Raw genomic sequence first — 22,310 nt, forward strand, 5'->3', positions numbered from 1 at the left:
AAATCTAGAACAAATAATTTAAAGCTAAAGCGGGATATGGTATGTTGTGTCAGCGATAATATAAAACATCTGGCGATGATCCAGACATCGTCCCATGAACGCGTTATCTACGGTATGCAGGATCAGGTTGAGGTGTTCGCACAGACATGGGCCCCTTCTATATGATACCTCCTTCACTTGTGATCCAGTGAGATTTTGAAAATCATAATACACAACACATTTATACATAGAGAACACAAAAAGTTGAAAGTATACATTGCACATGACAGATACAGTTATACAGGAAACAGAGACCAGTGGAGTAGAAGCACAGTAAAAGTGTGCTTTAAAATGTGAGATGAAAAAAACATACGTAGGATAATATTGATACATAAACTAAGTTTCACTATTGATACTTATGCTTATTAATGGAGTTTATGCTAAATAAAGTGGCCTAGTGTTTTGATGCTGTTTTGCTAATATGCACCCGTTGGAAAAGACAGTGGAAAAATGTGTAAACAATGAAGTATAAATTTGATATTTTAAAGAATATTAGAGATATGATAGTTTATGAAAACCTTCAAACGATATTAGAAATGTTTTTTGAAAAACATGCATTTATATGAATAATGCAAACATTTGTGGTAGTAGGATATTTCTAACATTAGTTATTGTGAAGTTTATGTATTTTTATGTCAAACAATTACATTTAATTATAATTGAGGTGGAGTTAAAATGGTTATTTCATTTAACTGTGCAATGCTAACTTAAAGGCCTTCTTTTTGAGGTGCATTTTCTCTGGTGTTGACCTTTCCTCTGATTTTAATGCAATGCATTGTTTGTTGCAAAATGTAATGTAACTTGTTACACACACTCAACGCACACAGCTCACAGACTTTTTCTACTTTGAGATGCTTTTTGAAGCGCACTACATTGCAATGCAGACTTGGATGCTATTCGATTTTTGAACTGTTTACCAACTGTGGACTGCCTGGTGTATGCTACAGTCGGTGGGATACGGACGGAGCCTCTTTGCCGAACTTTACTTATTTCCTTAAATTCTGACTATGCTAAGAGACCCGTCCTTAATAGAATCTAATTGAACCTTTCTATCCCCTTAGAATTTGAGCTGTTGGTCTACAAACTATCCATCTGCCCATTTGGTGGCTGGACTCTGTAATTCTGTGGCTATGCTGATTTGAATGCCTGCTTAAATGCTTGGCACTAGTATTAAAACTGCTACATGGCTAACGGAGTTTCTTAAGCAATTGCTGATGATGATGAATTTTGCATCTCTGATACAATAACCAATTTATTCAGAGTTGACTAAGGCTATTCTATTGAGTCTTGTTGATTTGTTGCTTGATTGTGATTAATGGTTTAAATGCAGTTAAGGAAGAATCGGCAAGTTCTGACAGAACATCAGGTGTTGCTTCTTTTATGCTGTATAGCGACTAAAAAAATTTTGTTTTGTATAATCCTTACTCGTCTTAACTTCTTTAGGAGGTTGGGACTTCCTGTGCTTTTCTTTATATTTACAGTATGGTCTTGAAAGTAGCGTATCTAAATTTGATATCTAACCTATTTGTTGGCTGTCAATTAATGGTCCTCATTGGACACCTAACAGCAAGTTTTAGTCATCCTGATTTCCACCCCTCATAGCGGTGGAGAAAGATTCATCAGAGGATTATTGCCTCTGTGGTGAATAAATTTGAATTGATTGACTAATTGTAACGGGCCGAGTATGGTCAGAGGAGTAATATGAGCGTAGATTAAGTAAGTAGAAAATATAAAAATACATTTTGGAATCATGCATACGCTGCATCACTTTTTTTTTTTTTTGGGAGTGTATTGTTACACAAGAAAGTTGGTATAAGCAGACCTGCCAACCTGTAAATAAATGTCACCATGTGAGGAGAGGACGGAGCCTTGGAGGGATGGGGCCTACTGCTAGAAGCTTCATAAGAGACACTCTGCTCTCCACCAGGCCCAACCCCACCTCTCCATCCCCCCCAAAAAAAACATTCGCTGAGGCTGCCGCCCATGTTCTGCGGTGTTTTCACACCTCTTAATGGACATCAGCTGTTTACAGCTGCAAAAGGAAGCTAGAAATTCACTATATGCAGTGGTTTCAGCTCGCCTTGCCTGGCACCATGTGACACACAGTGGCATCATGTGAGTTGGCAGGTCTGTATAAGGTATCCTTCTCATCCGCAGCTAAGATCTATAACAAAGGTTCAGGACATTTAAGAACCAGTATGGCCCTGGGCTTCAGGCTTTTATGCTACATTAAAAGCATCCGGATGAAAAAACTCACTTTATGAGTAAATTAATCTTCTTCACATTGCAGGTTACTTTGCTAAGATGGTGGGTAACTCCAGAATGAAGCATAAGATAATGCCGCCTGCTGTCAATGGCCCACCTGAATTTGAGCGAATGTTCCGTGCACAGTAAGTTTTTTTTTTTTTTTTTATGGTTGGAGAAGCTGTTTTCTTTTCACGATTTAAAAAAAACTGTTTTGTATATGTTCTGTGCAGTGCTTTAAATGGGCCGGTACTGCCCGGTACGGAGTACCGGAACTTTTTTATTTTGAGAGGGCGAGTACTGGCACTTCTCAGAAACAACAAGCAGGCACTCTGGTTGAGTACCTGCACTTCCATTTTTTTGCATTTCAAGGGCTGTTTCTGTGTATTCTGGATGGTATAGTCGAAAACACAATGTCAGTAGTTGTGTAGTATCTTCATGCTCCTTGTCATGTTAAATGTTTACATTGTGTTCTAATGTTCCCTTCGGAACGTGGTTTTGAAACTGGTGGGAGTTGGTGTTTTACCTGTGTGCCACCAGCAGCTTGGCTTTTTTCTCCGCAATAAACTTACCTTTCTACAAACCTGAGGTATCCTGTCTCCAGGTACGTCACCACATGAGTGTGGCAACAAGTGAGCTGCTGACACATACCCACACGTGCACGCGGGTGAATCCTAGACATGTGGAGCATGGAAATTATCTTTCTGCAGTAACAGTGACGATGCCATGGAGGACTACCAATTGAAAAGTCATGGAGGGACACAGGTTTCCATGCTGTCGTCCCAAGGAAGATTTGTACTTTTCCAGCACTATTTCGCTCTCAGAGTGGTGGCACGAAGGCAGGAGTTGTGTCACCAGCCTCCTTCTTCTGAGTGGCCTTCTCCTGTTGCGAATAGACAGAGGCGTGGTTTACGGGCATTCCTCACAGGTGCAGTGTGACAATGACGTCTGTAAGGAGAGCATCAGTAACTGCAGTACCATGTGGAGGTAAAGGAGCCTTGAGTGCATGTGCTACAAGCTGAAGTGATTAGACAGGTAGAGTTCGCTGTTGTAGTCTGCACTTAAAGTGGGCTCTGACGGAGTGTATGATCTTGGAAATGACAGTGAGGTACCACAGGGTACTATTCTATTGCGACATTTCCACGTATTCATCACCGGTGACGTGCACACCTCTAACTAAGAAGACCCATGTATAGAGGGGTTGGTTTAGCTATAACTGAGTTATTTTGAAGATTGGTGAAGTTTTTATGGTTAAAGTGTAAATGCAGGTTCTTCAGTTCTCTTATAGGTTGAGAAGTTTTGATTCGCTATACTGTGATCACCTATTAGTTGTGTAATTTGACATATTACTATGCAGTCTTTGACTCCTCCTCCTCCTCCTCAGTTCTTACAAACTCCTGATGATCCTCCTTTTCAATGGAAACAATGGTTTGATGCCTCCGAGATGTACTTGGGGGCAATTGGAGCACTTTGTTGCCATGCTGAAAGGAAAAAGTTTTTGTTACTTCACTCGTTGGGATTTGAAGGCAGGGCCATTCTGAAACACTTGCCTGAACTATTGGTGGAGGAAGGTGAGAAACCGGATAAATATCAATAAACTGTGAAAAGACTTAAAGCCAGATTTGATGTACAGCCGAGTTTAGTAGTACTTGGGCATATGCTTTTCAAGCGTTCAAAGTCTGAGTGAAGATTTGGGCTCATACATAACAGCGTTCAGAAGATTAGTAGCTGATTGTCAATTGGAAACTCTTTCAGATCACTTGGTTAGGGATCAATTTATTAGTCATTACGTTGACAAATCTGTCAAAAGTTGTTGTCTATGAGGAATCCATTGTTAGAGGTAATGATTAATACAAAGGAGTATATAGACTTCTCAGTTGTCTGCTAAAGAATTGGACAGTAAAAGTTCTGATGTGGTCTTGGTAGTAAAGTTCAGTTCAGGTGACAATCTAAGGGTGGAGAGATTCAGCGTGGACAAACCTAAACCGGTTTTTTCACATCAGAATATTTATTTTTGATGTGGCAATCAGATGCATCCTAAAGAAGGAAAGGAATGTCCAGATAAAAATACCAAATGTAGACTATGTAATAAGCCAGGCCATTTTGCTAAAGTTTGTCAGGGTTACACCATTGTGTACTATTGAGTTACTCACTTCTCTGCGGGGAAAAAGTAGGTATAGACATTGTGGGCCCATTTATTTCCTTTACGGAAAATTCTCATTTCGCCTTGCTCCTGACTGATTACTATAGTGAATGACCAGAGATTAAGTTCGTGAATGAGGTCAAATAAAAGATCGTGGTGGATTTCTTAAAGATGTATTTCTCAAAGAAGTGTTTCCAGCTACATTGCTGTCAGACAATGGTGTCCAATTTGTATCCAGAGAGGTGGAGTTGTTCTTGCAAGCCAGTGGGATTAAACATATAAAAGGTGCTCTCTATCATCCTCACACCAGTGGTTTGGTGGAAAGGATGAACAGGGTGTTGGGAGAGTGTATCAAATGGGCTATAGCCAATGGATATGTTGTAGGAAATGTGATCAAATTAATGTTTTAAGTTTTACCCCACTTTCTACCACCAGTGTTTCACTGTATGAGTTATTACGTGGAAGGAGAGCTACCACTTGTTTTTGTCCAGCATGGATGAACAAGTGAGTTAAAGAGAAGAAGCCTGGTTGGACAAGTGAGAGTTTCAGGTTACAAGTGAAGAATGTGCAGGAGAAACAGAAAAAATAATATGATGATAGGAAAGGAGTGAAAGCTAAGATATTTAAAATGAGTGATGTTGTTGGAGTGAGCAAACCTGTTCATGTTAGGAAAGGGGGTTCCAAGTTTGTCCCACCTGCTAAGGTCATGGAGGTGAAAGGTAATGGTGTCCTATTTTGGGGAGGACTGTAATCGAATATTGAACGTGTGGGGAAAGCTGAGTGCAAGTAAATTACTGCGGAGGGGTTTATGGCTAGACCTTGGTGTGAAGATGGCGCTGTGAAGTCCAGTGTGGAAGCACCTGTGTTTATTGAACGTCAAGATGGAGCAATAAAGACCAATGTGAAAGCACCCATGTCTGGTGAACCTCATCCAGAGATATTGTTGAGACGCAGTGGAAGGATGAGGAGATTACCTCGTGGGTTCAGTGATTAGGATAGTTATTGTTTCAGTGGATTTTTTTTTTTTTTCTATGTGAACATTTTGCACCTTAGTTTCTTAATCAGTCAGTTTTTATTTTCATGATAAATTTGTCTGCATATTTGTAGCACCTTAAGATTTTAGTGTTTCATATTTCTTAAATTTGCTACGTTTTATTATGTTTTGTGTTATTCTGGTTAAGTTTATAAAAGGTTACAGTCTTATAGTATCTGCATGCTTGCCATGTGGAAGGTTCGCATTGTATTCTAATGTTCCCTCTGGAGTGCGGTTTTGAAACCGGTGGGAAACTGTGAGTTAGACTTTAACCTGTGTGCCACCAGCAGCTCGGACTCTGAGCTTTCTCTGCAATAAATGTACCTTTCAACAAGTCTGAGGTCTCCTGTCTTCTATTACGCACTACAAGGTACAAGCCAAAAGCAATGTTGCAGCACACCACAGATTTTATTTTTATTAGAACATTTGAAAGTTGAGAGCTCGATTGTAGACCATGCAGTGGCTCATGGCCAGTTGTTGCTTGTGCAGGCCTTTTGCTGCGCTTTCCAACTATGTTTTTCAATGTATTTCTTTTTAATTTGGAACATTCTACTCTCAGTGGATGGAATATTATCATCTCCTTCATATAGGACCTGGATCAGAAGAGCTGTCCACATTACAAAAACACTTGCAGAAAAAGCAGAAGTTTGACACAAAGAGGTCATTATTTACCTACTGTAAGGATGAGTTTGTGCACATAGTGGAGTCAACAGTGGCATCCTGCCTCTTTGTAGTCGTGTCTGAGTCAATCTGAGGTGTTTCATAGTTTCCTCATATTCCGAAGAGTACTGTCAGGCCATCTTTGTTCATGTTGCTCTCCAAAAGTGAATTAGGCTCCGTTAGGTGAGGGTCACCCACACTGTGTAACCATAATATAGACGCGAGGAGGATACACCTTTTTCACCAGACTTTGCGAAGATTGGTTGGGTGCAGTGATGATTAATACCTTGAAGTACATCACTTTTCATCTGCACTCACAGAGATGGGTCTATTGGCATCCAAGGCATAACTCAGTTGGTTCGGCATAACTGAGCTCTTTCACTCCCCCAAGCTGCTGCTTGATAGTAGCATTGGTAGCAGCTTTAGGGACCTGTGGGGACACGTGAGTCTCCTCTGTGTTTCACATTCTCTTCTTCCACATTTTCTGGTCCTACTCTCCTTTTTCATTTTTATTTCCTTATCTCATTCTCTCCTTTTCTCATTTCTTTCGGTAGTTTGCCTCTCAGTTGTTGTCCTCTTGTTGTCTCCTCTTTGTTTTCTCCTTTTCTTCTCTCCTACTGTCCTTTTCAGTGTTTACTCTTTTAAATCTCTTCTAATGTTCTCCTTTTCGTAGTCGTCTCCAAGTTTTCTCCTTTCCTTCTCTCCTAACCTTCTCTTGTTTTTCTCTTGTCATTCTTTCCTCCTTGATTTTCTCCTAGCCACTCTTTTTTTCCTTTCCTTTTCTCCTCTTCATGTTTTCCTTTTTTCTGTCCTTGATTTCATTCCCATCACTCATTTTCCCCTCATTTTCCCCTATCTCCTACCCTCCTCTCCTTCCTACCTTCTTTTTACTTTTTCTCCTTTCATTCTTTCACCTCTTCTCTTCTTTCTTTTTACCTTTTTCTCTCCTCTTCTCCTTTTTCTTTCCTTCATTTTCTCTATTCTCCTTTTCCTCTTTCGTCTCACTTTTTCTTTCTCATTTCTTTTTCTCTTCTCCATTACTGCTCCTCTTCTCTTTTTTCATTACTTTTCTAAATGTTCTCCCTTTTCTTGTCTCCGTCTCCTATTCTTCTAATCTCCCTGTTCTCCTTGCCTCTCTCTCACTTTCTATTTTCTTTTCCTTCTCTTTTATGTTCCCCTTCTAGCCTTTGCTCATTTCCTTCTCAATTTTGTCTCTATTTATTCCTCTTCATTTGCTCCTTTCATTATCTGTGTTTCCTGTCTTTTCTTCATTACTTCTGTCCTTTGCCTTCTGTCTTTTTCTCTTTTCTTCAATTCTGCTCTCTCCATTCTTTCTCATTCTCCCCTTTTCTCCCTCCCTGCCATTCTCGTACGTTTCTCCTTCCCTGTATCTTCCTTTATTTTTCGTTCTCTGCTTTTTCTCATTTCATTCCCTCCCTCCTGTTCTTTGTTTCACTCTTTCATTTTGTTTTCTTTTTGAGTGCATAGTTTCTTAAAGCAACCTCTTATTGCGTTAATTTGCATTTCATGGTTGCCTAACAGGTATACCCCTTGACACAGGGATGGCTTCAGAGAGCTATGAAGAACATGCCACGTTACATCGCATGCTTTAACTCATGCCATTACAACGTGGTCATTACAACGACCGCTTTGTAACAACGCATGCGTTACAACGCAAGTCGGAACAACGACTTGCTCATGTTGGGGGGGGTGGGCGCTGGATGATGGAATAGTATAATTTACTATTCCAACTCAGTCTGTGCAACAGTTAGGAAGGTGTTGGATTTTAAATCCAACACCTTCTGACCCCTAGAGCAAGTCGTTGTTCTGACTTGCGTTGTAATGGCATGCGTTGTAACAAGTCATTGTAATAGCCGCATTGTAATGGCATGCGTTGCGTTGCATGCGGTGTAAACGATGTTTCCCACTATGAAGCTTGCCGGCACCTTGCAAAACGTATCGTTGCTATTAGTCCCAGTCAAGAGGGCATTGTATGTGTAACTTGATGATTTGCTTATTTGCGGACATCAACCAGGGCAATTAGCTACATAGTGGAAGTCTTTCTGGTTCTAGTTCATTCACAAAATGAGGGGAAATGTCATCCCATGTATTGCATGACATAGTGAAGGCAAGCCTCAGTAAGAGAAGTGATTCATAAACAAGAGTAAAGGGACAAAACTGGTCTTTCCCATCATACCTCTTGTGCTATTAGTTCTGTGTGTTCACTTCAGCAGTACTGGGGTAATCCAGGTGCAGTGTTTACATTATATGGCCTGTAGATACCCTTTGTAATCTACATCTTAGGTGTTAGACCTGTCACCCTTAGGGTGGTCTTTCCCCACCCTCAAAAAAAGTTTTGCCTACTCCCCCTACTGTTTTGATTAATTTATGTTTGTTGGCCTGAGGACTCTGTGCACTTTACCAGTGCAAAAGGTGCTTGTGTTCCCTCTCTAAAGCATGGTAAAATTGGCTTACACCTGATTGGAGTATTTACTTTAATGTCCCCAGTAAAATGGTATACCATATACCCAGGCTTGTAAATTAAATGCTTCCAGTGGGCCTGCAGTACTTACTGTGCAACTCACTTAACTAGCCCCCAAAAAATAAACCCATTGCCAGGATTGAAACTCACTTTTTATTACATGAAAGTTAGCCCATAGGGCAGGGTGCATTTAAAAGTTGGACATGTCCCTTTAAGTTTTACATGTCTTGGTATTGAAAAATTCCTAAATTCGTTCTTCATTACTGTGAAGCCTACCTCTCTCACAGGATAACCTTGAGGCACCTTATTACATTTAATGAGTGATAACTTTTGCTTGGGAGCAGGTAGAAATGTCATCTTTGGTGTCTAGTGAATTGCAATTTAAAATCCTCTTTAATGGTAAAGTCAAATTTAAAATCACGATTCTGAAAGTGCCCTTTTAGAAAGTTGACATTTTCTTGTCCAACCTTTTATCAATTTTTTTGGACAGTCTTATATAGCTCAAACTTGACCTGAAGGAATCGGAGTGCCTTTTACATGAGCACCAGTTGCATTACAGACGGACACATTAATTTTTTGTTTTAAGCACAGGGAGATTAAGTGATTTGCCCAGAATCATAGGATACTTGAGTCTACCGCTAGACTCAAACCTGGTTCCCCAGCTTCAAATTCGGCCACCATAGCCATTAGGCCACATCATCTCCACTAAGTGTCTACAGACTGTTTTCCTGGGTCACGTAACTAAGTGTAGTTGGCTGTTGCCCTATGTGTATTCCTCCCAGACAGCCACACAATAGAGGGACTGGGTGTTGGCAAGATGGGCCATCCAAGGCAGGATGTAGGTGGCGGAGCTGTGCACAACCCTTTTTGTACTTCAAAGTAGCTACCTGAGCTCTCACACAAGGAGTTTCACACTAGCTCATTGTGCCTGCAGACAGACAAGGACCAGGGCAGGGAGGCAGGAAATTTCAGACACTTCTGTGGGAGGAAAATTCCGGAAGTTTCTTTCACTTCAAAGCTCGCATCAGGTATAAAAATGGGACCCTCAGACCGACTCTTCAGTTTACTGATGAAACTGCGGAACGACCCTGAGGACTTCCCTGCTGCCTGTGGCCTACTGTATACTTCAGAGGACTGCCCTGCTGCACCATGAGGACATCCCTGCTGCTGGAGGACTGCTTTCCTGCTTGAACCTAAGACTTCCAGAGTTACTCCAAGGGCTAGTTGCCTAGCCTTCTGATCAAAGCCTCAGGGACAGAAAAGGCTCCAACCAGATTGTCACCCTCCAAGTAGTGCCCCTCAAGTCCAGGAGTCTTGGAAGTGGGGCCTAAGGTGCCAAGATGGCCCAAATCCAAAACTTGGACATAGGAAAAGTTCTGCCAAAAAGTGCTCAGAGAACTGAGAGGAGACCAGGACCTACTGTTCGCCGAACCATCCATGGTGTATCGCTGGTCCGCATGACTTTGCGGTAGCTCCCGCTATGTTCTTCTTAGCAGCAGCAAATCCTGTTCAGCGGCTCCTCACTGAAGGGTTGTGCAGCCTCGTGGAGTCCTCATTGGCTACAGCCTGAAGCTTCATCCTGCTGGAGATCTTCAGCTTCCAAAAAAGAGACTAAGTCCAAACAATAATCTCCACTACGACCTCATCCAGCAGCTCCCCAGGGATGATGTCTTCTTCTTCGACACCTTTGGCTAACTTGCTTGTCTGAACTTTACCTTCTCAGGCATTTTTCTTTTTGCAGGGACTGGGCCTAGTCCACTTCATGTATATGAACCGCGCTGCATCACGGTTGGGTATAACTTTCCACTCTGCCCCAGTTTCGCGCTACTAGATGTCTGCGGTAGGTGCTTCGATCCTTTAGGCGCTATTTTCCTCTTAAAACTCTTAAAATTATTCATGACTCTGGTTCTACTAATTGGATTATTGTCGTTTTGGTGTTAAATAATTTATTACAATGTACTCTATTTTTCTAAATAGGTGTGGGATTTTTCTTGTTTTATTTTCACTTTATTACTGTTTAAGTGTTACATAAGTACTTTACACATTGCCTATAAGTTAAGCCTGACTGCTTTTGTGCCAAGCTACCAGAGGGTTAAGCACATGTTAATTTAGTGACTTTCTGTGATTCATCCTGGCAAGAATTGTGGCTGTTGCTTTTGCTTGAGAAGGGCTCACATCCCGGTCAACCAACAACCCAATTTCTCACATTAGGCTGTAGTTCAGGATAATTTTCATAGATCACTGGTAACTTTCACTAGAGGAAAGGTTTGAGACCCTGGGGACTCTTGGCCTCCCTTTGCCAAGCCACATGGCATTGAAAATAACTCCCGAATTTGTTGCGTGTGTTAGAGGAAATCTAGATCACATCTTTTCTAGGACATTTGTTACTAATTTTACTTTTGACTGTGCAAGGAATGTGCTAAGAAATTCTCTAAATGTAGAGTGAAATCTGCAACCTCAACAGTTGCAGACCAGCACAACAGGCCCATCAAGTCTGCCAATTCTCCCACCTGCTGTAGACCATTTAAATGCGTTTTGGCTTACATTTCATGATTAAGTATATTAATACGCTGAGTAGATACTAGTGACCAATGGGGATCACTAGGCCGACCAGTCTGTCATTGGCCTACCTGCCATAACACCATATTCTAACAATCTCCAGTTCTTATTTACTGTAGTTGCAAGTGTTTAGGTGCAAAGTAATGATCGATTGGGAACTCAGGTGCTTCTTGTCTGTCAACATTCAAGCTGGTCCTATCCAATGAACTGTACGGAGTGTCCAACTTTTTAATCAGAACAGTAAAACACTTGAATGCCCAATGCAATTCAAGGGTTGTGTTTGCTTCATAAGGTGGTGTAGGACCAAAGTTGATAAAAGATCAATTCCTGTGATGTAATCCTGCCACATGATGTCACTTCTGCTGCCTCATTGATGTTAATGAATCAATACAACTGGGAAATATCATTACAGTGTCCATTTTCAATAAATCTGTTTTAAAGTTTGAAAGAGAATGGATGGAAATGGGATTTGTATTTTAATTAATTGTATTGTACTTGTTTATGGGGTTTTTGTATAATATATGACTTACTTTTGATTTTAATTTACCAACTGTGCTTCTCTGCAGACAAAACTGTGTTGAATTTTACCCCGTGTTCCTTGTTGCCCTTTGGACTGCTGGATTGTTCTTAAGTCAAGGTAAAGAAACAAGCTACATTTTGTAGAACACATAAAAGCTTTTAAAGCCAGCCGATTAAGTGCCAAAAATGTGCAGTTTGATGTTGGACGCAAAGCTTTGGGGGTTTGGAGGGGTTAAGGTGGGTGGAGTGAGCTCTGAGCACAAGTATTTACCTACAGATCTTTATAATGTAAGAAACAATAACTACAAGTTCCAGAGTCCAAAATGATCTATAAAAACATCTAGACCAGAATTAAAGAGTCACACATGACCTGGGTCCTCATGGCAGCCTAATTTTGCATGTGAAGTAGGCAAATTTTTTGAAAAGGTGAGACAACATTCTTGAAGGAAATAGAAGGTGATTAGATAAGTGGAGGAGATGGCTTGCCAAGTGCAACTGTAAGCATGAAAAATACCAGTGTTTTTAAATGGTCCGGTACTGTTCGGTACGGAGTACCTGCACTTTTTTAATTTGAAGGGGAGAGTTCCAGCACTTCTCAGCACTGTTTCAATACAGTTAATGGAGGGAGTAATGACATGAGCGAACAGGCCCTCTAAAAAGTGAGTATCTGCACTTCAATATTTCCATGTAAACACTTAAAAATTACTAATAGTCAAACTTTTACAATACTCTAGAACAGTTAGAACAAAGGGGCTTGCAAACAAGCCGTATTGCTCAGCACAATGAGAGTACCCCTGGGCTTCTGCCCTATGATAACAACTCCCACCGGCCCCATCCTTTCTTTGATAACGTCTGCGGTGAAGCTGAAATGTCTCTGGAATTGCATTATCTTCTGTGCTGGCACCCGTTTTCCTGGCTGTATAACAACTACCGGGACCTTATACCAGCCACTGTGTTACCAATATAAAATGGTGGCTGGTATACAAAATGCCGGATTTTATAGCTTGGGGCTATTCGTAGGCCAAACCACCACAGTCGCTGGACTGCTCCAATCCCCAGTCTCTCCCGGGGGGCAGAGTGCCCCATGGTCGGCTGTTCCCCAAGACCCCATGCTGCACACGCAGTATCTTTCGGTACCACTTTTTTTTTTTGTGCAAATTATTGCAACAGCTTTACATTATGGAAAAAAAGTATGGCAACGCTAATCTCAGTAGTTCTCGCCGAATCTGACCTCTGCCCAAAGCTCTTCTTTTTAGGTCTGCTTGAAGAGAATACAGCTCTATGAGCAAGCTGTTATCACAGTGAGGAAGTTCAGAGGACTCCTCTTGATAAAAGTAGTGCAAAATAGTAAACCCTATCAATCATGTTAGTGACATATTGCAAATGGCTGCATCACTCTACCTTGTCCTTGGGTAAAAGAGCCCTAAGCTCATGACCCTTCCTTGCACACACTCCAATCAATATCAGGACAGTCACTGAAAATGTGGGAGACTCTTTCTATATAAACACGGTTGCAGCAAAGGACACTACTCTGCAGAAAAATAGCTAATGAGAACATTTTTATCACGAGGCAATCAAATGTAAAAAATAACGAAATATTGATAGGGAAAAGTGGAAATTAAGAGGACTGTTCTGATCTCTTGGCCTGACATGCTTTTGAGCAAACTACTATTTTTAAGATATACAACGACTGCTCAATGATGTGAAAAACTCTACTTTTTAAAACTGAATTTAGTAACACTACATGCTGTTTCATGTCACAACGGAAATATAGCACTCACCACTGCGGCGTAGACATGTTGGACCAATCACGGTGACGCAGAATTACAGTCCGATATGTAAAGGCAAACTATAATGCATAGGCAAACTATTATGCATAGGCAGACAAGGTCAATTGATAGGGATGCAACTGCTTGATAGGGAGAAGACAAGTTTAAAATGTTTGGACTTTTGTGATAGTACCCAGACTGAAATAAAGTGTGATGTAATAAAATTAAAAACAAATGAAGAAAGGGGAGCAAATAAAACTGTGGCTGAGGAAGTTAACAGAGTCAATGTTTGGGATTTCAATTCATCAGGTGTCATTTGGGCTGAGACTTTATTCCAGCTAGAGCTTAAATTTGTGCCGGTGGTTGCAGGCGATAGGCACTGGCCCTCATTTTTGAGGACCAAAACACATTTTTATCATCAGACGTTGACACAGAGAAAGTGAGAAAGAGACAGCCAAGAGAGAAAGGAAAAAAAGTAGTGACCAAAGGAGAAAACGGGAATGAACAAACACTGGCATAGTAAATCAGTCTGTCTTTAATGTTCTAAATTATTAGGCATTCATGAAAGCTGTTCACTTGTGTTGCATGCACAAATGCTGTTCATCACATCAAAGCCTGTCTTATCGGCTTGGCCAATGCTTGGTTAAAAGGTCAGGAACGCAATGGGATTTTGTGGTCCAGACAGCAAAACACATAAGATGATGGACGGAATGTTGCACATTGGCAAAACATTCACCCCAGTCACAGATCTGGGTTTAATCCATCATTATTTTGCTCACCACGCCACCCCAGTTCAGACATGGTCTTATGCAAATCGGTCTTGACCCTGTGCCCCATGGGAACAGTCCAGCCTGAACTGCCAAGCCAAGTCTTCCCTGGACCGGAATCAAGTATCCTAGGACCGGTTTCGGGGTTTCACCTCTCTTCAGCCAGGATAGCTTGACTCCAGTGGCGTAGTGAGTTTGTTACCCCAACTGTTTTTTTGGTTTTTTTTTGTTTTTTGTGGTCTGGAAACACACAAAAGGTGACGGGAGGCTGCTTGCAATAAATCTAACCACTGGCAATTCCTCAAGGTAACACTCCAAACCATTGTTCCTTTGCTCACAATGCCACCTCAGTTTGGACCAGATATGGGTCCCGTGCTCACTGTGCCACTGGAACCAATCTGTACCCTGCCAATGAGCCCATAACTAGGTCCCAGAATGTTTGTATTCCAGTTTAGGTAGGACCTGGCCTAGCTGTTCAAGCTGGACTGTTCCCATTGGAGCAGGGTCAGGATTGATTTGCATATGGCTGGGTCAAAACTAAGGTGGCATGGTGTGCAAAAGAACAATGGGTTGGAGTGCTACACCAAGCTATTGCCAGTGGTTAGACTTAGCAGCCTCCCATCACATTTTGTGTGTTTCATTTTGTTAACCTGCACTTTAGACTGTCCTTTAAGGGTAAAAGATACTTGAGACCAGGTTGTTCCAGTCTCGCATTTGGGTCCTCCTATCATTATACAAAGTCCAATGTTTACAAAATCCCTTGAAACCCTGTCAGAATCTGCTAGACACTCGTGAACAATGCCAAGATCTGGAGCCATATCACATGAAGCGACCATTTTGGGTTGACTGGTGTCTTGATTCATTGAACAGCTGTGCAGCACTATTGTACTACCTTCGACAGTGATAAATGGTTGCTTATCACAGGAACTTTAAAATGTAGCAGCATGCATTAAAATATCTAAAGTTAAGAAAAGAACGGAACCACAAACAAAATACCACAATTAAAACATACCAGGACACAACACCAAAAAATCAAAGTGAGAACGCAACTCAACAACCCCAATACAGTACAATACAACACCATCATAGTGCAATAATGCAACACTTAAGCAGTTGTAAAATAAAATCACAACACATCACGACCATAACAGAAGCCACACGTCAAATGTGCATAACCATTCTTGTCACACATCACCAAGTCCAGAAACAAAGAATGTTTGGAGCAAGCACTGCCTTAATCTGCCACCAAAGACAAATAGCTCCAGCAAATGTTTTGTAATCCGTGATCTTTTAAGTTCAGTGTGCTGTGTAACTGTGTTCACTCACACATACTATAGACAGATTTACCCTAGACCACACTGTTTGTGTGTTTCAGAGGTGGCCTCTCTTCTTGGCTTGTTCTACATCTTCGCCCGTCACAGATACTTCTATGGATATGCAGCGTCTGCAAAGGGCAGGTAAGCTCACTTCCAAAAATCTTCATTATGAAATCCATTGTCTTCTTTCAGGAATATGGCATAAAGCGTCAAACAGAAAAAGGTCCATATGATCGGGGAGGCCTAGTCTCCCGCAAATGTCACTGGTGGCTATTCCATATCCGAGAAAAATGGTGGGAAAAAAATCCCAATTATTGACTGACCTCGAAGAAATGCCAATGTGGTAGTGATTTTCTTTATTTCTGCTCAGAGGTAGAAATGGAAAATAATTACTCTGGGAACCCACAGGTGAGGGGGTGGGGCCAAAGAGGTTGGAGGCATGTATGTTGATGTCATAAGGAGCAGAGTCTAAGACACTCTTTCTATCCGCGAGTAGATGGCGAATAGCTAAGCATCCTTTTTTACAAAGACTGCTTGACACCCTGGAAAATGAGATGGTTCTGCTCCTCGGATTCACTTAGCTGTCAGAAACAATCCTATTAGACGAGCTACGGGAGGTAGGACACCTGCTGTAGACTTCTAGCTGTATTCTGCAAGCCTCCGAGTATAATACAATTAAGAAAGCCCAGGTGGTTGAGGCATTTGCTCCATGGAATGGTGTGTAATTTCTAGTCACACGTTTGAATGATGAGACTAGTTTAGAGGATGAATGTTCCTGTTGTAGGGTCCAGTAGCTTACAAGTTTGCACCGTGAGGGACGTCTCAGTGGATTAACAGGTTTGTTCCAGAGATCCCGGAGTACAGGTCACAAGACCAACTGTGGTAATAGCAGCATTTAACCTGCAAGACAGAAATTCGAATTCTTGGATTTTGAATTCAATGTTTCCTTCTTATAAGGTTGGTAAAACCATAGCCTTACATGCACGCGCAGGGATGGACAAAGATGGCTGCTCTTGCCATTTGTCCATACCTAACTGCATGCGCGTGCATGTAAGGACAGTGGACAGTCCGCCGCCATCTTGTTAAACACGCGTGCTTTCACGGTGTGCTTTCACCTTAAACGCAGTTTAAAGTGAAAGCACGCCGCCATGCGCGCGCGTGCACTGCGCGCCAACCCGGCCGACCTCCCTTGTTCTCCTTAAGATCAATAAATGAAAACTTTTGGGTGGACAAACTTTTCATCCGATAAATACGGAGTTAAGATATGCAAATGTTAAAGAGAATGAAGTGCTTAAAATTGTATTTCAGACCGATGCAGTTAATCGACTTGCAGCAGTATTGGGAAATCCTCTTAAGTATTATACAAGACAGGGTAATATTCGCAAGCTGAAAAATGTTTTATTCCTTCCACACAAAATGCTTCCTCCGAGTCACATTACTGGATCACAGCTGGGCGAAATACTCCCGTCTGATCGCCTAGCAGCTGTCCAAAAGCTACAGCTACAATTCTACGTCATAAGAACACTTCACAAAATAACTTTAAAAACACCATTTGATCTTATTACTTTTTGCTTGTGCAAACTATGACCTCATGACAGTAAGGCTAAAAAGTCCAAAGTGAGGTGTTTAAGTTGGTTTACAGCCATTCTAAACAGCTGATGCTCTAGGCGATGCTGCAAGCGTTCGCCAACATCATGTCAAAGGTGCTGAACAGCCACTCCGGTTCTCACCATCTTTAGACTACTGCTCAGAAATGCATAGCAACGACAGAGAAGTGCAGGGTGCCAAAAGTGATAGCCGGAGGCACAGAGCTCTAAATTAGACCATTTTGGCAACTGAACAAATGGTGAGCTGAGGAGGAACTTTTTGTTTGCATTTAATGTCTTGAGCCGAAATGTAAGGCTTGGCCATGGTAATTTTGTCTCTGTTCTGGGTGTCTCTTAAAGTTCATCATAAATTTACTGCTTTCAACTCCTAATGTAACAAAATCATATGCATCTCCCTGAAGGAACACTGTTTGAAGCGCTCTATCTAAAGAGTGTTTTGACAGCTTCCAGGTTATAAGCACTCGCTGTAGGGCTTCCTTGTAATATGAGAAGGGTGACAATTTTAGAAGATCACATTGTTTTCGGACACATTATCAACACAAGAATGACTTAGTAAATCAACATCCTGGAGCATGCCGCGCTGTGGTTTTACCCAATACAAGCCATTGGCAGAATACTGTGTGCCATTCAACTCATTATGGAAGGCACGGCTCGTCATTGAGGGCTGAGAGGCCCCCTGTTCCCTTTTCCAAGAATGATGAGTATCTACCAGGCTGAGCATATGTCAGAATAACAGAAACTCATCATGTCTTGGTCAGACAGCCATGCGCTTCAAATGCACTAATGCGCAGGTGCCTGGCAGCCTGAGCCAAAAGTTTGCCAGGCTTTAGATTTTACAGCCTTGAGGGAATTACCTCATCAGCCAAGCAAATTCTTGTGGAACCCTCGCCCTTATGATGAGAGGGAGCCTCACTGATAGACTCAGACCTGGGCATTTCAATTTTAAACCCTGAAGTGGCCAGAGCGGACTGTTTATCAGTGACACCGCATTGCAAAATAAGGTGGGGTCAGCAAATCTCAATCACCCCATCCCACTCTGTGAAGAGTTAGGGAAGGTCCTCTTCTCATTGGTTTACCCATGACCAGGTCAGCCAATGAGAGGAAGGGGTGGCATCTTTCATCAGTCCCTTCCTTCTGCAAAGTCCACAAGAACGACTGAGGCCTTTCTGCTTCTCCACCCAAAGTCACCGCCCGGTAAGCATTCAAAGAATACTGGGTTCATGTGGCTGTGTTAATGTGTGTGTGGTATCTTCATGTCTTTGCCATGCATTCTCTTCTTAGTTATATGTCCTGTGCTGCTCAGCCATTGTGACTGTGGGGTAATAGAATGCTTATGTGTTCATGTTTTGAGAGCGGGACAGTTGGAATGCGTGGGCTGAACAGCAAGGATGCTGCATCCGGTGGGGCCGTCCTGCTTCCTTATTACCATCTTTACTTGTAACTTGAGACTCTTATCTTGAGAATAAACTGTATCCTGTTTCACCTTTACTACTGGCTATCCTGCATCGTCATTTATCACAATGGCAATGAGCGGAAAGAGCAAAGCATAAAGAAAAGGCTTCTGCAGGAACATGAGAGGAGATTAAAAAGGAAGATTACCAGAAAATATACAAGAGACCGAATACTACAACTGAACTTGTACAAGTGCAACCTGAAGGAATTCAAACGCCCTAAAAGCCCCATCAGTAGCTCTATCAGCTGACAGCTTGCGGTTTGGGGCATTTAACCTTACTTTCAGCTATTTTATCAACAAGCAAAGCAGACTCTTTCTGTGGAGTTTTGTACAAACAGTGAAGTTGGCCGGTATACATGAGGAATGTAATTGACAGCCCTGCTGATGAAAGGAATGCATGGAAAGGGTTGCAAGGGTGCCTCTGTTGGTGCTAGGCAGCCAAGAGTGCGCCAATGCATGGAAAGGAATGCATCGTACCATGTTACAGTTGGTGCGTTCCTGCCCCTTATGCATACATTGACAGGGAGATGGCTCGGGTCCAGCACAGGGATCAACTTTCAGCGCAAAATAGCTTTTATGAGTAATAATTGATCCATCTCTGCTATTTGTGTCATTTGTTGATGCTTTGTGTTAAGCAGTCGCAAACCTTTAGGAAATCTGGGCCGCTACGTGCTCGGGCGCCACTGCATGTGTCCCTGGAGGTAGTTTTTTAATGATTCTATGGGGCTGGCCCTGCCCCAGCATAAATAAAGTTAGAACAACCATGGTATGACTGTTTTGCACTCCATTCCTGCATTGCTTTTATTTACGTTCTGTCAGTGTGAATTACACTATGCACCCCATGTCACAACGTCATTTATGCACCTAGGTTCAACGTAGACGCCTAACTGACTTGATTTACAAGGATAAGGCAAGTTTGGTATTCACAACATGGGATTTTAAACTTGTAAAGGGGATTTACGCACAGGTAGTACTAGACTCGTATAGTCTAATAGTAGATGTGAATAAATCTTGTTACAAATGCAGGTAGGGGTCTCTGGTGACATCTTCCAAAGCACTGCAGCTGAACACCCCCAAATGTGTTGGTTTGCACAAAAACTTGCAGGTAATTTCATACTCCTAATATGCTCTTAAATGTATTCACGTCGGAGACCAGAGGAAATGCATTTATGCAGTGGGAAAGTAGAGAAAGGCAGAAGGGGTAGGGGATTTTCCCTGAAAAACAAAATATTTTCCTCCTATAAAAACAAGTTCAAAAGTGCAGGTGCGATTTAGCATTTCATTCTGCATGAATGAACACTGTGTAAATGTATACATACGTATGTAATCACATTTCCATAGCAAGGAATTGTATAATTACTGCAGATAATCTGCAATAGGAGCAAATTCCTAGGAGGTGTCTTGGAATTCTTTTCAAATTCTGTGATATTTGGAAATTTACACAAGTTTCATTGATAGGCCTACTATGAGTGTAAACGTATTTTATGCATTTATTTAAAAAGCGCGAACAAGACCCTAACTGGTATCAGAGCGCTGTATAGAAGTGGCGAAAGCATGAGTAACCAGAACACAATGTTACAGAGGGTGTAGCGAAGTCATACATTCAAAAGGGGGAAACCAACCCGGTCAGGGGTTGGGGAGTTGACTCAACCAGAACTTTATCAGAAGTGCCCTAGAGCACGTTAACAATTTAATAGACAAGCAGACAATAAATCGCAGCAACGGAGAACAATAACAATCAAATGTATAGACAAAGCATTTATTCAAGAATAGTCGTTTAACAAGTTTCTTGAAGGATGCAGTGGAAGGATTGGATCTGATTTCGGGAGGCAGGGCGTTCCAGATTCTTGGAGCAAGACCGGTGAAAGTACGATTGTAAGATCTTTTCTTTTTGAATGTGGGAGGTTTCAAAAGTAGGGAGGATGTACTTCTTAAGTTCCAGCCTGAGCCTGAAAGTTCACGCTTATTTGCCAAGTAGACCGGGGTGTTGTAATGTATGGCTTTATGCGTCAAGCAGGCTATCTTGAAACGTATCCTAGCTTCGATAGATAGCCAATTTAGTTGCAAAAGGTCGGGGGAGATGTGGTCATGCTTTCTGGAGCCCGACATGAGCCTGGCTGATGCGTTTAAAGTAGCTCTAAACGGGGCCAAGCTAACTTTGGGAAGTCCAGCAAGGTTCACCAATCCATATTCCAGTCTTGAGATAACCAGGGATTGTACAGCTGGCCTGATGCCTTCGGGGGGGAGGAAAGGCTTGATTTTTTTAAGGGTGTTGAGTTAAAAGTTGGCTCCCCTAATAGTTGCACTGATGTGCGCTTGCATATGTAGGTGTTTGTCCATGGTGATGCCTAAAGATTTAGCAGAGTTTACCACATGAGGGGTGCACTTAAGAGCAGTGAGTTATTTAAGCCAGTCCAGGGTAGGAGCAGAGTGGTTGGGTGGGGATGGGGCAATCAATAGGAATTCAGTTTTGAGAGTGTTTAACAGAAGATGGTTCTGGGCTAACCATTGTTGGGTTTGTGCAAGTGCAGCATTTAGAGATTTTATGTCCTCTTGAGAGGAGATATTCAAGTACAGTTGCGTTTCATCCTCATACATGTGGTACTGAATGTTAGCATGGTTCAGAATGATGGTAAGTGTTTCCATAAAATAGTTTAAAAGAGTGGGTGAGAGTGTGGATCCTGGCGGAACTCCGATCGTAACTGAGGTACTGGTTGCAAGGGAGTGGTTAACTTTAATTCTTTGTGTGCGGTTATGGAGGAAAGAAGGCAAGCCAATTTAGGTGCGTGCCAGTAAGACCCATCCTATGTTGAAGAAGAGCAATCCGGTTTTCATGTTTGATGGTATCAAATGCGGAGGACAGGACAAAAAGGATCAGGAGTCAAGGGACATTATGATCAATGGATCTCAAAGCATCATCCACAATGTGAGTTAGTGCCATTTCAGCACTGTGCCCTATTCTGAAACCCGACTGGTAAGGGTCAAGGAGTTGATATTTCTCCATGTGGTTGCATAGCTACGGGTGGATGCATTTTTCGTGCATTTAGCTAGAGTCATGATGCTGGTGATAGGTCGGAAACTGTTAGGATCAGATAAATCCGAGTTGGACTTCTTGGGACTGGGAGTAACTTGCCTCGCCTTTAGGCAATCAGGGATCCTTCCCTGTATGAGAGATTCATGAATGACCCTGGACCACAGAGGGAGAATGGTTCAATTGAGATCTTTGAAATACTTAGCAGGTAGAGGATTCCAGAAATGGTTAGAGGGTTTAAGGGACGCCATGTTGTGTAGAAGCTCCGAGACATCTGGAAGGAGAAAAGTATTCCAAGATGCCTCATTTTTGAGAGAACAACCAATGGGCGAGGATATTGCTGAGGGTTCAGCCAACTCAGCTGATGATGCGGTGAGGTTCAGAGGCCTCAAAATAGGGGTGGAAGGTAGTCATTCCAGTGAAATGTGAAATCCTCCCCACTAGGGAGCAAGGAGATGTGAGTCGAGATCGGATTGGGAGAGTGTTTAGCTTGTTGCTTGATGATTTCAAAGAACTTCTTGGGTCTATTTTTAGTGCCATCAAGCTGAGCCCTGAAGTGGTCTGTTTTAGCAATGCGGATATATTTGTTATAGGTACGTCTCACCTTCCTTAGCTTAGTGAGACTAGTGGTGGAGGGCGTATTTCTCCAAAGCCTCTCCGAGAGTCTAAGATTGCATCGCTCATCATT

At 42.0% G+C, this 22,310-nt stretch overlaps 1 protein-coding gene across 1 annotated transcript in view; it reads left to right on the forward strand.

The window, feature by feature from the left end:
* The window catches only part of MGST2 (microsomal glutathione S-transferase 2), a 39,814-nt gene that overhangs the window by 12,419 nt on the left and 5,085 nt on the right, over positions 1-22,310 (forward strand). The window contains exons 2-4 of the mRNA XM_085641360.1: positions 2,330-2,429; positions 11,727-11,797; positions 15,591-15,672. Coding sequence (XP_085497486.1) covers positions 2,330-2,429; positions 11,727-11,797; positions 15,591-15,672 — 253 coding nt within the window. The remainder of the gene's footprint in view (positions 1-2,329; positions 2,430-11,726; positions 11,798-15,590; positions 15,673-22,310) is intronic.

Source organism: Triturus cristatus, chromosome 2_2, assembly GCF_964204655.1.
Source record: "Triturus cristatus chromosome 2_2, aTriCri1.1, whole genome shotgun sequence".
NCBI classification, from domain to species: Eukaryota; Metazoa; Chordata; class Amphibia; order Caudata; family Salamandridae; genus Triturus; species Triturus cristatus.